This window comes from Bos javanicus, chromosome 12 (genome assembly GCF_032452875.1).
Source record: "Bos javanicus breed banteng chromosome 12, ARS-OSU_banteng_1.0, whole genome shotgun sequence".
NCBI lineage: Eukaryota > Metazoa > Chordata > Mammalia > Artiodactyla > Bovidae > Bos > Bos javanicus.
In genome coordinates, this window is record NC_083879.1 from 25,317,631 (window position 1) to 25,333,846 (window position 16,216).

General features: G+C 38.2%; 1 protein-coding gene across 1 annotated transcript in view; it reads left to right on the top strand.

Annotated features, from left to right (window-relative positions):
* Positions 1-16,216, top strand: part of SOHLH2 (spermatogenesis and oogenesis specific basic helix-loop-helix 2) — a 40,779-nt gene that overhangs the window by 18,818 nt on the left and 5,745 nt on the right. The window contains exons 3-9 of the mRNA XM_061434780.1: positions 4,402-4,463; positions 4,545-4,649; positions 8,747-8,846; positions 10,504-10,614; positions 14,998-15,145; positions 15,313-15,404; positions 16,050-16,171. Of these exons, the coding sequence (XP_061290764.1) occupies positions 4,402-4,463; positions 4,545-4,649; positions 8,747-8,846; positions 10,504-10,614; positions 14,998-15,145; positions 15,313-15,404; positions 16,050-16,171 (740 nt within the window). The remainder of the gene's footprint in view (positions 1-4,401; positions 4,464-4,544; positions 4,650-8,746; positions 8,847-10,503; positions 10,615-14,997; positions 15,146-15,312; positions 15,405-16,049; positions 16,172-16,216) is intronic.

Genomic DNA, 16,216 nt, shown 5'->3' on the forward strand with positions numbered 1-16,216 from the left:
TGAAATCCTTGTGCTATAAAGGAAGTGCATTTTAAAATGTCCCCTGGCTTCATATGGACTTATAGGAACCTTTTGGTTTTCCTATTAGATGATAGATTTCAGAGGCCAGCTGGGTTTTCCTGAGGTTCTTTGATCATCAGAGTGTACAACTCAGCTCAAAACACCTTTGTATGATCTTTTTAATTTTTTGTTCCAGCTACCAGGGATTGGACTTGGGGATGGGGACCAGGCTGGGGTGGGCACTGCTTCAGTGTGAGCGTATAGCAGCCTCCAGTTCCAGAGGTTGCTGGAGATGGACATGTGGGGGTGGACACTAGAACATTAATACCCAGTCTTGCGTATGGAGGAACCATCATGTCATTTAAGCAGTGTATGTGGTGAAACAAGGGGAAATAAATTATCCCCCAGCAAGCTGAGATTTTTAAAATCTCAGGAGACCCCAACTGAGAAAGTGTTCATAAGGTCTCAGGACCTGCAGTTTGGCTTTGGTAAGTGAAAGAAGTGGTATCAGTTGAGGTGGAAGGAGATTTTTGTTGTATTTTGGTGTTGCCTAGTTTTGCATTAAGGAACATTCATTTAGTGGAAAGAGGACCTTTTTTGGTGACCCTGGATACTAGAAACTCTTTCAGCTTATTGATTTGTACAGAATGTGATTGAGAAGCTGATCTGTGGACCAGAGTGTTGGATTCTGGGGACTCTATTGATTGCTGGGGTTCCTGTACAATTAGGGCTCCACCGGCAGGGGAAGTGTTTGGGTTGGTAATTGATTCTGTTCTCTTGACAAAAATCCAGGAATTCCAACTCCATCTGTAAAGCTTGAAATTCATCAGGGTATAAAAATCCGTATATCCAAATCTGACCTGTTTTCTGGTCAGTAAAATCAGTTGAAAAGTAGAAACAGGATTATTTCTAAAAGGAGAGAATCTGTTTTTTAAAACTTCTCTAATTCTAGAATATTTTAACTTACTATGATGTATTTTTTCCTGAATCTTGAAAGTATTTTTTATTTCAAAAGTTGGACTAAACTACCCACTAAGTTTCTATCTGTTCAGTCTGTTTGTGCCTCCCACCTCATCCTGTTATCTATACCCCTGGTATACTCTACACTTTTTCATCACTTACAAAATAGATATGAAAAGCTTACATCATGGCAGGGGTTATTCTCTCCTCCTTACGCCCATTGTCCACACCGCTCCCCGCTGTCCACAGCACACCGTGTGCTAATGGGCCTTTCTTAGTGTCATGTCAGTCTGTGGTCAGATTCTACCGTCCCTCCCACACTTGCCTGTTTTGATAGTAGAACAACTTCCTGAGCTTTTCATTTCCTTCATAGAAACCATATGAGGTTTCCTCTCTTCTTTCCTTTCTTTCCTCTCTTCTCTTTCAGCCCACATTCACTTTCAGAATTCATAGCAAAGAATCAACCCTGAATAGATCTGTCTGGTGATTGTCACGTTTTAACAATATCCTACTTGTTTGACATAATTGACTTAGTAAATATTCTGAATCATTTAAAGAAAGTTCTTAGTATGTCTCAATAATTATTTCTCTATCAACTCTTGCCTGGATAGCTTACACTGCGGTCTCTCAAATGTATTCTGTGCCACCTTCTGTCAGTTCACCCCATTGTAGGTAGAGTGGTCTCCCAGAAATGCAAAGATAATCATGTTACTCCCAAGCTTAACAGTTTCCATTGTCCATCTTATTTTATTTTTTGCTCATTTTAATGAAATACTGCATCTTTAACTTGGCCTAAAAGGCCTACTATAATCAGACTCCAGCCCTGCCTGCCTGTCTAGTCTTGTCTTAAGTGTTTGTCCTTCAGAAGCTCTATACTAGAGCCATCCTGGACTTCTTTTACTTTCTGGAATTCACTTGCTTGTTGCACTCCCAGGCCTATACATCTGCTGTTCCCTTTCCAGAATGCACTTTGCTGCTTGTCTGCTTCCCACCCTCCCGCAGCCCCTGCCTTTCATGTGGTTCCTCCTAGCCAGTTGGGGTACCTCTGCCTGAAGCTGCAGAGCAGGTTGGTGCCCAGGCCATGCTCCCCTCAGACCCCACAGCTTTCCTTTGCAGCACTGGGCACAGAGTTGCCACTGAATTACTCAACTACAGGCATTTGCTCAGTGTCTGTCCTCCACAAAAAAGTGTTGACTCCACGAGGACAGGGACTGGTCTGTCTGTCTATTCATGGTATCCCCCAGAGTCAGCACAGAATCTAGCACACAGTAGGCTCTCAGTATGTATGGCTCAGATCTATATACTGTGTGTAATGTAATTTGGAATGTAGAATAGAGTATGTTTACTTTCAAATGCAGATATAAGATGACCAAATATTATTCAGTGGGGGTTCTTCCAGGTCTTGTTTTAAGGAGTAAATAATAACCATATATATGACCATATACTAATAAATGATGCTTTACATATTTAAGAATAGTTTGTCTTCAACAGTTTTAGCTGTTCTCTTTAAAGTCAGGTTCACAGTATTATTCTCCTTGGAAAATCATTCTCTTTTAGCTAATGCCAATACTCAGTATTCACCAAAGTATCAGAATTCCACCTTGCTGAATTCCTAAGTGTAGTTAACAATAATGCCACAATTTAAAAAAAAAAAACCATGTTGGAAATCTTCAAGTGTATAGTACAATGAACTTCCAAGTGCCCATAATATTAATAGTTATCAATATACAGCCAATCTTGTTTCATACCTACCCTCTCCTACACCTCCTTTTCCAGCCTCCCATCCCTGCTCACTGGTAGGTTATTTTAAAGGCAAGGTGGATACTTTTAAAGCAAATCTAAGACATCATTTCCTTTTATCCATAAGAACTTGAATAAGTACCTAAGATAAGGGATCTTTAAAAAGCAATACCAATAATCACACCTAAAAAATTAATAACAGTTCCTTAGTATTGTCAAAAATCCAGTTGGTGTTCAAATTTCTCTTGTTTATCTTATGATTTCTTTTTTAAACTGTGAGTTTTATACAAATGAAGATTCAATTTTCCTTTCCTTTTGATTTTTTTCTTTTTATCTTCTCTTTATGTGTTTTATAAAGGGGCCATTTGTCTTATAAATTTCCCACATTCCGATTTCATCCCCATAGCATCTTAAAAAATATTCCTCTTTTTTTTTAAATGTCTTGTAAACCTGTAGTTAGATCAAGAATCTGGATACGGTTTTGGCTCTTTTTTTTTTTTTTTAAGTGAGAATAAAAGTGGTCCATCGTACATTCTACCTAATACATGAGTGGTATTTTCAAATACCTGAGCCGCATTCCCAAAACTATCCAGATCCTCAAAAACAAAAGTCAGCAAAAATGTCACAGTGCAGAGGAGCCTAAGTAGCCTAATCACTAAATGTAGTGCAGGATCCTGGATGGGGTCCTGGCACAGGAAAAATAAGTACATTAGGAAAAACTAAGGAAATTGGAATAAAGAATGAGCTTAAATTAATAATAATGTATCGATGTTGGCTCATTAATTGTAAGAAATTTGCTAAACTAATGTAAGGTGTTTGCAGTATGGGAAATTGGGTTTGGGGTATATGGAAAATCTACTGTTTTCATATTTTTTTTCTGTAAATGTAAAATTATTCTAAAGTTAAAGGTTTATTTTTAAAAAGTCACCTCTCTCTCACTTACCCCATGCCCAGTTTTAAACAGCCTGGCATTAGTGGTTGCTATAGAAATGAACTGTAAAAAGACTATTCTTATTAACAGAGTGAACTCCTGCTCAGAGTCATTTTGCCTAATGACTCAGAATTTGGATTTTCTTGCCCATTAAAAGGAAACAGAGAAGCTAAAGCATCTATTATATATAAAACTTTAAACAGAGCAAGCATGAGTTTCAGAATATCCCCTTCCTTTGTACTTTTCAAATAATCTGTAACTGTACTGCCCACCTCAGCCACACACTGCAGAACCCTCTTTGTACAATTGTGTGAAATCAAAATACAACATCTTCTCTTGTAAATTGAAAAAAAAATCCTTCTTATCCCTAGGGCTTCCCTGGTGGCTGAGGGGTAACAATCCATCTGCAGTACAGGAGATGCAGGAGACTCGGGTTTGATCCCTGGGTCAGAGAGATCCCTTGGAGAAGAAAATGGCAACCCACTCTAGTATTCTTGCCTAGAAGATCCCATGGACAGAGGAGCTTGGCGAGCTACAGCCCATGGGGTAGCAAAGAGTCAGAAATGGCTTTGCAACTGAACAACAGCAGTCTTTTCCCTCACTGATTTAAGATGCTGCTGTCAGTAAATTTCCATATTAACATCACCATTTTAAATTCTAATGAAATAAAATCACCCTAGTGTAGTTACTTCCTAATAAGCTAAATGTATGAATCCCAAGTTTTTTAATGTTGATTTTGCTTCATTTTAAACTTCTTTTTTCCCTTTCAGATTTGGTGAGGAAAAAAATACACATTTGCTGTTTGTTTTTATAATCCCTGAGAATTTTAAAGGTATGTGCCTGTTGGGTATATTATTTGTTTTTTTCTCCAAGTAGAAATCATAAGGTCAATATTTAATACAAAGATTCTTAGGTTGTGTTTCAGAGCACGGAGCTGATATTGCTTTAACCGAACCACTAACAACGGAAAAAATGAGTGTTGTGTTGAAATACTGGAAAACATATTTCGCACATACTGGTGAGTGCAAAACGAGTTTCCAAAGGTTTGAAAAATTGTAATTAAAATTCTGTGAGAACTGTTTTTATACATTTGGTTTTCCACTGATGCATTTTATATGTTGAAGATTAACTGCATTCTCTATAGTATAAGGACATATAATCCTTGTTTATCATAGTCTGAAGAAAACAACACACAAGAGACAACACTACACGTGGGTATCACAGATGGTAAATACCAAAATCAGATTGATTATATCCTTTGCAGCTGAAGATGAAGAAGCTCTATACAGTCAGCAAAAATAAGACCAGGAGCTGACTGTGGCTCAGATCATAAACTCTTATTGCAAAGTTCAGACTTAAATTGAAGAAAGTAGGGAAAACTACTAGACCATTCAGGTATGATCCAAATCAAATCCCTTACAATTATACAGTGGAAGTGACAAATAGATTCAAGGGATTAGATCTGATAAACAGAGTGCCTAAAGAACTACAGATGGAGGTTGGTAACATTGTACAGGAGGCAGTGATCAAGATCATCCCTAAGAAAAAGAAATGCAAAAAGGCAAAATGGTTGTCTGAGGAGGCCTTACAAATAGCTGAAAAAAGAAGTGAAAGGCAAAGGAGGAAAGGAAAGATACACCCATCTGAATGCAGAGTTCCAAAGAATAGCAAGGAGAGATAAGAAAGCCTTCCTAAGTGATCAATGTGAAGAAATAGAAGAAAACAATAGAATGGGAAAGACTAGAGATCTCTTCAAGAAAATTAGAGATGACAAGGGAACATTTCATGCAAAGAAGGGCTCAGTAAAGGACAGAAATGGTGTGGACTTAACAGAAGCAGAAGATGTTAAGAAGAAATGGCAAGAATACACAGAAAACTATACAAAAAAGACCTTCATGACCCAGATAACCACAATGGTGTGATCACTCACCTAGAGCCAGACATCCTGGAATGCAAAGTCAAGTGGGCCTTAGGAATCATCACTATGAACAAAGCTAGTGGAGGTGATAAAATTCCAGCTGAGCTATATCATATCCTAAAAGATGATGCTGTGAAAGTGCTGCACTCAATATGACAGCAGATTTGGAAAACTCGGCAGTGGCCACAGGATAGGAAAAGGTCAGTTTTCATTCCAGTCCCAAAGAAGGGCAATGCCAAAAAATATTCAAACTACCACACAATTGCCCTCATCTCACACGCTAGCAAAGTAATGCTCAAAATTCCCTAAGCCAGGCTTCAATAGTATGTGAACCAAGAACTTCCAGATGTTCAAGCTTGTTTTAGACAAGGCAGAGGAACCAGAGATCAAATTCCCAGCATCTGCTGGATCATAGAAAAAGCAAGACAATTCCAGAAAAACGTCTACTTCTGCTTCATTGACTATGCCAAAACCTTTGACTGTGTGGATCACAACAAACTGTGGAAAATTCTTCAAGAGATGGGAATACCCGACCACCTGACCTGCCTTCTGAGAAATCTGTATGCAGGTCAAGAAGCAACAGTTAGAACCGGACATGGAACAACAGACTGGTTCCAAATTGGGAAAGGAGTACATCAAGGCTGTATATTGTCACCCTGCTCCTTTAACTTCTATGTAGAGTACATCATAAGAAATGTTGGGCTGGATGAAGCACAAGCTGGAATCAAGATTGCCGGGAGAAATATCAATAATCTCAGATATGCAGGTGACACCACTCTTATGGCAGAAAGCAAAGAAGAACTAAAGAGCCTCTTGATGAAAGTGAGAGAGGAGAGTGGAAAAAGTTGGCTTAAAACTCAACATTGAAAAAACGAAGACCATGGCATCCGGTGCCATCACTTTATGGCAGATAGATGGGGAAGCAATGGAAACAGAGACTTTATATTTTGGGGCTCCAAAATCACTGCAGATAGTGACTGCAGCTATGAAATTAAGACACTTGCTCCTTGGAAGAAAAGCTATGACCAACCCTAGATAACATATTGAAAAGCAGAGACATTACTTTGCCAACAAAGGTCCATCTGGTCAAAGTTATGGTTTTTCCAGTAGTCATGTATGAATGTGAGAGTTAGACCATAAAAAAGGCTCAGCACCAAAGAACTGATGGTTTTAAATGGTGGTGTTGGAGAAGACTCTTGAGAGTCCCTTGGACTGCAAGGAGATCCAACTAGTCAATCCTAAGGGGAATTAGTCCTGAGTATTCATTGGAAGGACTGATGCTGAACCTGAAGCTCCAGTACTTTGGCTACCTGATGTGAAGAACTGACTCACTAGAAAAGACCCTGATGCTGAGAAAGATTGAAGGCAGGAGGAGAAGGGAATGACAGAGGATGAAATGGTTGGATGGCATTACTGACTCAATGGACATGAGTTTAAGCAAGGTCTGGGAGTTGGTAATGGACAAGGAAGCCTGGTGTGCTGCAGTCCATGGGCTCGCAAAGAGTCAGATACCACTGAACTAAACTGAACAGAGCTGAAGAAAACAGTGTGAATAAAATAAAGGGAAACATATGTTCTCTACCTGTGGAGAAAGTTTGTCTTCAAAGGTTTAAAATGTGTTGCATAAGGACAAATGCAATGTTGTAGTTAAACACAGGGTATTTTTTTTTGTTTGTCGTTTGTTTAGTAGCTGCTATCATCATTCCTTAGTCATTTAAATGGACTTATTCATGCTTTGTCATTGTATGATTATGTAAAAGCCGTTAACCTTGAGTCTTGTGCTTTGGTAAACACTTTTATATACATTATTTTACTTCTTTAAGTTAATAGAGTGGTTATGCTTTCTGTTTTAGATTTTTATTGTGTGTTACTTCCTTTTTGTTTTTTTTTTTTTTTTGGTTTTTTTGTTTTTTTTTAGATTTTTATATACTCTTGCCTGGAAAATCCCATGGACGGAGGAGCCTGGTGGGCTGCAGTCCATGGGGTCGCTAAGAGTTGGACATGACTGAGTGACTTCACTTTCACTTTTCACTTTCACGCATTGGAGAAGGAAATGGCAACCCACTCCAGTGTTCTTGCCGGGAGAATCCCATGGACAGAGAAGCCTGGTAGGCTGCCCTCTATGGGATCGCACAGAGTTGGACACGACTGAAGCAACTTAGCAGCAGCAGCATACAGATAATTGGTGTCAGTGCTTCAATGAGACCTTACATTTCTAAATTCATCTATACTGTATTTTGTGTATTGCCAGCATCTGAACACTTAAGATAATTAAATTAGTTTTAATATGGCTTGTAAAAGGGCAGACTCCAATTTCTGAAATTAAATTCTACAGGAATCATTGTTGATCAGTGACTATTTATGGTTTTTCAAAGCCTGGGTTACAAGCAGGAATCTATTTAAATTAAGATATTTTTCTTCAAATGGACCTGGAAGACACTTTTGGGATCGTGATGGATAAGCTCATACTCCAGATAATACAAGATTCAGTACACCTCTCATTTTTTTAAAATGTTCTTCATTATGGAGGGAAGATGATTGAGTCTGTTTTGTAACAGTCTAACAGCTTCCAGCCACTGCAAGTGTCAGAGTTCTTCCTGGGAGAGAAATGGTAATCCTTCTGGACCAGGGTCCTTTGGTAGTCTCTTCTTGTTTTAGTTCTTATTAGAAATAGAACAGCTGCTTATCTCCACTTGTCTAGCACATTCCTATTGGTCATAACCACATCTCACCAGTCATCTCATCTCTGCTCTGAGGATGAGCAGCTGCAAGGCAGCAAAAAAAGAATAACCCCCAAACCAAAAAACAAAACAACCATCAGATGCTTTATTTTGACAATGCAGCTGCTTACTGAAGACTCACAGGCATTTTCTGCCTCTGACATTTACCTGTAAATAATAAATAAGCTCAGTTGAATGCATTTTAAACACACCTATCACTAATTAGTAGAATCTGGTTAAAGGAGGCTGCTGTGGAGTAAATTGTATGTAGTGTTGTAATTTTGCTTTCTCATCTGAGTTGTTCCATGCTTAACAGGCTGAAATCTATAAATTATTTTTTATTGTAAAAGCACTGCTTTGTAAAATCTATTGAGTGAAACATGACAACTGTTTTTGATTAGAGCTTGCATGTGTGATTAACATCATCCCCACCAGTGATTTTATAATTAAAATGGTTCCTTTTTTTAAAATTTGCAGTTAAGAATGAAATTTCTGTGAAGCCTGAAGAACCTGAGTTGCCTCTGCAGAAGTCCTGCAGTGAACACCTGGGATGTTTTTCTACTGATGGATTTGCTTGGTTAGTTTTCTTTTTTCTTCACTTTTTCCTAATAGCAATTTTTACTGTGTACGTTTCATTAAAAAACGTTTCTGGAGGACTTATTGATTGTGGAACAGCAGCTCCAGTGCTGGGGGTGATGCAAAAGAAAGTATCTGTTTTGTGGAAGAAGGATACAGCTTGTTCTGTATTTCAGAATCCTGAGCTGGCACTGAGGGTACATGTTAAAAAAGTATCCATCTCAGTATAAGGAAGCATTCCACAACCGCAGGGGAGCAGGTTGAATTGTCAGGTAGTAAATTACCCATGGGCTTCTCTGATAGCTCAGTTGGTAAAGAATCTGCCTGCAATGTAGGAGATCCTGGGTTGGAAAGATCCACTGGAGAAGGGATAGACTACCCACTCCCATCACTGGACACGTTCAACTAGAGACTGGGTTAAATAAAAGCAGTGATGTCCAGACTTTTAAAACAATGGAATCCTGAGCTGTTATCCATCTGCTGCTAAGCTTATCCCCAATGTCTTTTCCTGAGCTATCACCCTGTTTATTGAAAATGACCCTTTAAAGACAGTCTCTCTGTCTGTGTCCCTCAGGGGTATTAGAACTAGCTTTCAAACCTGCAGAGGATAGGTCATTGAACTGAGGGCCATTTAAAACCCTTTCAGTTCTAACATTGAATGCTTGTAAAAATTCTATATTCATCAATTTCTTTGTTTCACTTGAAGCTGATTTCCAAGGCTTTTAAGTAGAGCATTTGACTATAAAGAATGGACAGGAGTGCTGAGGATTTGGGTGATGGCAGTAAGAATTTTGAGTCACTTCCAGAATTTGTAGAATTGACCATCTACTATTTTGTACAAGGAGGAGACTTGGCAACCAGTAAGTGTGGTTAAACCAGGGACACACTTACTTCAGTAGTGCAGAGTTAACAACAGCTTTATTTATCTTACTTAAGATTTTAACCTCAAAGAAATTTTCTGTGTTAAACTTTTTTCTGGGAGTTGAGGTTGGGAAGGGTTTTGGAAGGCTTGTGTTACTTAAAACTGCTTTTTGAGCCCTCCTCATCTTGTACCTTTGTTTTTCCTCACAAGCCTACTAGTATAAATAAAAGTAAATTTTCAAATGAAGTCATTTGAAAGTCATTTATTTATCTTCAAATGAAAAAGATAATATTAATTTGTAAGTTTCTTAGGGAAATATATATTTTTTAATCAATTAAAATCAAATCTAGAAAAATAGTAGAGCCAGAAAATATCCATTAAATGACGCAGTTTTACATGGAGGGAAACTGCACCAGTTGCTGATCAAGCTGGAATAGTGTATCTTGGCCTTCCGCTCCTCTGTGCTGTCTTCCTGCAATGCACCGTTAGATACAGTCATGTAATTTGGAATACTCATAATCAGTGAGGTTAGAATATTTTAGTACTGTTTGTGTCTGTTATTTATTGGTATCTTTTAGACTTTTGGATTGAATTTATGATAATCAATAATAAATTCTTCTGAAATAAAATATTCTGTACCAGTTAGATAAGGTAAAATACTTTGATAATTACTGCAGCTTTGTATAAAGCTAGGGATTTAGAGAAGCGTCCTTTGACTAGTGTATTGGTGATTATTTTACAATTGCCTCATAATTTTCCTTTTAAATACATGGTACAATTTTTCTCTTGTTTCTAGCTCTGAATCTGTAAGAAACGACATTGGATTTGATTTAAAGGCTCCATTGTCAAATTTTGAGAAAAGAAAAAAGATTTCTCTTCTTCATTCAAACAAGGAAAAGCTGAGAAGGTAAATTTTGATACAGGCCCCCCCCCCCTTTTTTTTAGCATTATTCTTTTGTAGGAAGAAATTACTTTCATGAATTGCATAGTTTTTTATAGCATTGTTAAAAGTTAGTGTGAAGACTTCTCTTATGGTCCAGTGATTAACAATCCGCCTGCCAATGCAGTGTACATGGGTTCGATCCCAGTCCGGGAAGATTCTACATGCTTCAGAGTGACTAAATCCACACACCACAACTACTGAAGCCCACATGCCTAGAGCCCGTGCTCCATAACAAGAGAAGCCCGGCAATGAGAAGCCCAGGCACCAGAAACTAGAGAGTAGCCCCTACTTGCTGCAACTAGAGAAAAGCCTGCAGGCAGCAACAAAGGTGCAGCATGGCCAAAAACAAAGTCGTCACTGTGAAACTAGTTTATCTGGCAACTGAGTATATGCTCCTCACTCATTCTACTCATTTAGCCATTCAGCAAGTAGGTGTGAGTGTAATGTGCCAGAATATGATTGGGGAATTGAGATAAGAAATAAATTGTTGCCTTCAAGGAGGTCTTAGCCTAGTGCTCAGACAGACTTCTAACAAAAACATTTAGGAACAAAAATGCATAAAAGACATGTAATATCTGTACAGTGGTCACTCAAGATATTGCTGTGATAAACAACCTAAATCATGCATTATATATAATTATGAATTAAACTATTTATGTTATTAAGACATCAGTCCTCACTAAACTGAAATACAATTCAAATCTAGATAATTTGAGTAGATTTTTGTTTTCTTTTTGGAAAAAGTTGAAATCTAATTCAAAACTGTATGGAAAGGGCTCTGAATATAAAAGGCCTTAGAATAAAGCAATCTTGAAAACATCTAACAAAATTGGAGTGTGTAAGCTACCTGGCTTTAAGATATAGTATACAGCTACATTTATCAGTTATTTTACTAAAATGAAGATGGACTGGTAGATAATATAACACAATAGCCCAGTATTAGACCCACATATTTTGGTCTTTTGGTTTTCAGCAAATCACCAGAGCAAACAACTTGGGGAACAAATGTCTTTTCTGTAAATGGTGCTGGAACAACTGGACATCCATATGAAACAAATGATGAAACTTGACCGTTTACTCATATCATGTGAAAATTAATTCAGCATGGAGTATAGACAGGGCTACTATATAAAGCTAAAGCTGTAAAGCTTCTAGAATAGGGCTGTTCAGTAGAACTTTCTGCAGTGTTAGAAATGGCCTGTATCTGCTGTCCAGGAAGGTAGCTGCAAGTCATATTATTGACTATTTGAAATATGGGTATTGCAACTTAGGAAATGAATTCAAATTTTTATTAATTTTTTATTAATTTATATTTAAATAGATTCATGTGGCTCATAGGTAATGAACTGAAAGCTACAGTTCTAGAAGAAAATAAAGGTTAATGTTTTCACTAGCTGAGGGTAGATGATTGTTCCTTATGACACAGAAAGCAATAACCACAAAAGAAACAGTAGATGAATTAGGACTCCTCAAAATTTACAACTTTTGATTTCGTAAGACCCCACTCAGAAAATAAATAGGCAGACTACAGACAGGGAGAAAAGATTTGCAAAACAAATATATTGATAAAATACTGACACTAGAATATATGGAGAACTCCTAAAGTTCAATAATAAAAAGACCTGCATAGGTAAAGTTTTGAACAGACACTTCACAAAGGAAGATAAAGTGCCTAATAAGCAGCGGGAAAAAATGCTGAATGTAATTTGTCATCATGGAAATGCACATTATAAAGCATGAGATACTACCACATATACCTCAGAAAGTCCAATATTTTAAAAGTAAAACTGACAATGTTAAATGTTGTCATAGATTTAGAACAACAGGGATTCTCATACACTGATGGTAGGAGTGTAAAATGGTAGAATTTGGGGGAAAGTTCTGCCAGTTTTTTCTAAATTTATAAAATAGCCCATTGATTCAATTTCTGTACATTTACTAAGAGAAATAAAAATGTGCATTCACAAAAAGATGTATAGAAGACCTAGTAAGTTTATTCCTAATGATCAAATATTGGAAATAGTGGGAGTGCTGATTAATAAGAACCTGAATAAATAAATTGTGGCATATTTATACTTTGGAATGCTATTAATAAAAAGCAACAAATTACTGACATAACAGATTATCTTGGATAAATCTCAAAAACATTATGTAAGTGAGAGAAACCTTACATAAAAAGACACATGTGAAGTTAAAAGAGAGGCAAAAATTAATGTGAGAGGGAAAAATATCAGAAATGTGGTTGCCTTTTACGGGGGATGAGACTAAGAAGGGACAGAAGGAACTTTCCCGAGTCATGAGAATGTTAATGAGGTGGTTTGAGTCACACAGCTTTGTGCATTATCAAAACTCATAGAATGGCACTCTTAAGATTGATGCATTTTATTTTATGTAACTTTTACCTGAAAATAAAATAATTTTAACTGTAGCTCATCATATGTTTAGGGGTTTAGTGTACTGAAGTCTGTAATTTACTTTGGAATACTTTAGTGTAATGAAATGGATTGATGTCTGACCAGTGGGATGATTCATATATGACAAAGCATGGACAGTAACTGTTCACTGTGGATTCCAGGTTATAGATATTTAAGTGCTCCCTGTACAAATTCTTAATTCTTTCAGCTTTTAAGGAATAAGAATTTTTAATTCTCTCAGTTTCCCTGTATGTTTGAACATTTTCCTAATGGAAGAAATGTTTAATATGATTTTTCACTATAAAAGTGATATATACCTCACAGATACTTGGAAAATGTAGAAAATAAAAGGAAGAAATAATTTGTTCTATAGTCCAGCTATCTAGAAATAATGACTAATTGACACTATTATCTCTTTTGGCCTTAATGGCTGTAATCATATTTGTTATGCTATCTTCTACTTATATCCTATAGAAATGCCCTATTTTTCCCCAGTAAGCTTTATATCCTTTCCATGTCCAGATAATATTCTGCTGAATTAGTATCCTCTAGCTTACTTAAGCATCCACTTATTTTGTGTCTTTAGATTGGTTTTCCTATTTTACTGAAAAGGAAAGTCGCTCAGTCGTGTCCAACTCTTTGCGACCCCATGGACTGTAGCCCTACCAGGCTCCTCCGTCCATGGGATTTTCCAGGCAAAAATACTGGAGTGGGTTGCCATTTCCTTCTCCAGGAGATCTTCCTGACCCTGGGATTGAACCTAGGTCTCCTGCATTGGAGGCAGATGCTTTACCGTCTGAGCCACAGGGAAGTCATTTTACTGAAAGGCTACCATAATGGATATCATTCTACATAAAGTTTATTCTGTGTTTGTGATCCTTATAAGTGAAAGTACCCTATGGATGGGTGTATGAAGTTTCAAAGCCCTTCATCCATGTGTCAAATTGTTGACACTTCCAACCCTTTTACAGAATTGTCCTGATACATTTCCACGGAACCCCCAAAGCTTAAAGCCCAATTAAAATACCACCCACTGGTCTGGAATATTTGAGTTATTCACTGGCTGTATGTCAAAGTGGATTTTTTAATCCATTTATTTTTGTCATTCTGAGGTTCAGAAAGGTTTAGTAACTTGCCTAAGATCCCAGCTAGAATTGGCAAAGCCACCCTTTGATCCCATTTATGTCAGTATGGCAGTATTCAGCACAAAACATGCTTAAGAATGTTTGTTAAATGAAAACATGGATAACTGAAGGTTCCAAAGGCTTCGCTCAATTTGGTGTTACATTTCCTATGTATTTCCCTTCAGAACTATGAAATACTTAGGTTGGTTTCTTTCTGGTATGAGCCTGGACGTCGTTCTCATTTGCATATCGGTTTATTTGTTTTGCTCATGTGCCCGCCTTGTGTAAAGGAAGCAGGCTTTTGATTTTCTTTTCAGAACACAGTTAAAGCCTATGTATTTCAAGATGTTAGTTGTGTGTTGTTGGAAATGTGGTCCAGATCAGAGTGATGGGACTATCCCATGGACTTTGTCTTCTAGTTGTCTCTCGTGTGGGTCACAAAAGGATTTACCTATGTGGTGTGTGATTCTCTCCTCTGAGGGTTGCGTCGCCTATGGGTTTCCATAGGCAGAGTGGGTGTTCCCCGGTGTCCTCTGTGTCCAGGCATCCTGCACACCCACAGGGATGAGTGAGCTGGGTTGCCATCCGCACAAACACTGTACTTGGCAGCATGTGAGCCAGTGCCCCAGGAAGCTGGGATTCCAGGGGCCGTGGAGGCTGCTGGCTTGTGGGGACATGGTCTTTCTCTGAATCGGACACCAGAAAGGGAGGGGCCGGTTCCTTTATAAACAGACCCAGGAGGAAGACTGTCCTTGTGACAGGAAGAAAGTAGACTAATTATTCCTTACTTGTGGCACTTCTCTGCTCAGAGAACGAATCAAGTATTGCTGTGAGCAGCTGCGCACCCTGCTGCCGTATATGAAGGGGAGAAAGAATGATGCGGCTTCCGTCCTCGAGGCCACAGTTGATTATGTGAAGTTTGTCCGGGAGAAAATCCCTCCAGCCATCATGGGCCAGGTATGCAACTCTCAAGCCCTTGACTTTTATCCTCGTAGACAATGGTTTAATGCTGCAGTTTCCTTTCTTTCTGTTTTATAATTGGAAATGTATGTCTGTTTGTATATTTTGAAAAACATCTATAGCTATCTATTGATAAAGTAGGTCTCTGTCTGTCTGTTTCTTAGATTACAGAAGTACTTCAGAGCAATAGGAGATTTTGTAAGAAACAACAAATGCCCATCCAGCTATCCGTCCCAGGCATGATCATGGCACAAAGGTATGACAATCTGAATCTTGTGAATCCAAAGTCGCCTTGTTATTTTTCTCTGATATTAATGCTAGAAATAACACAGGCACTGAACCCACCCGTACTGAGAACTCGGGCATCTACAAAGAATCAGTGAACTTTTCCCACTGCTCACGTGCATCATTGAATTATAGTGGATAAAATATATAATAGTCTCAGGCCTGGGATCCCTTCATGACTTGACTCACTCTTAACTTCTTTTGTTGTTTCTCTAAACCAGCCTTCACAAGTAGTGCCTGTGGTGACTGACAGTATATTCGTGGCATGATGGATTCTAGCATTCCTCTGTGACCAGGGCAATCCAGCCTCATTTTTTTCAGTTAGGAGTCCTTAAAGAAATTTCTAGTGTAAAAGGTGGTGTGCCAAATGAATGCTTCCTTATTTAAATTGATTAGAATATGTAAACTAAGAAGAACTCTTAACAAGGAAAAGTAAACCTTTCCTTCATGTCCTGAATAACCATCCTGAGTCCTAGTCTATGCTTTGCTCTAATATTTAGTACAGAGTTTATCTCTGTGCCTTTTAGAACTCGAATGACAGAAGAGCAGTTCAACTCCACAATGCTCATATCCTCCTCTTTGAGAAATGCCTAAGGAATGTTTTTTGTCTTCTAAGGGAAAACAGTGTGCTGAGAAGCACTCACTCACCTGCGCCAGGCATCAGAGTCCTGACTAATGAGCGCTTGAGTGTGTGCTCTGCTCCTGCCTCCGAGGATGCCTTGGATGAAGCTGTGAGAGGTGAGCTCTGCCCGCTGCTTTGGTGCATGTTCCACTCAGCTGGGG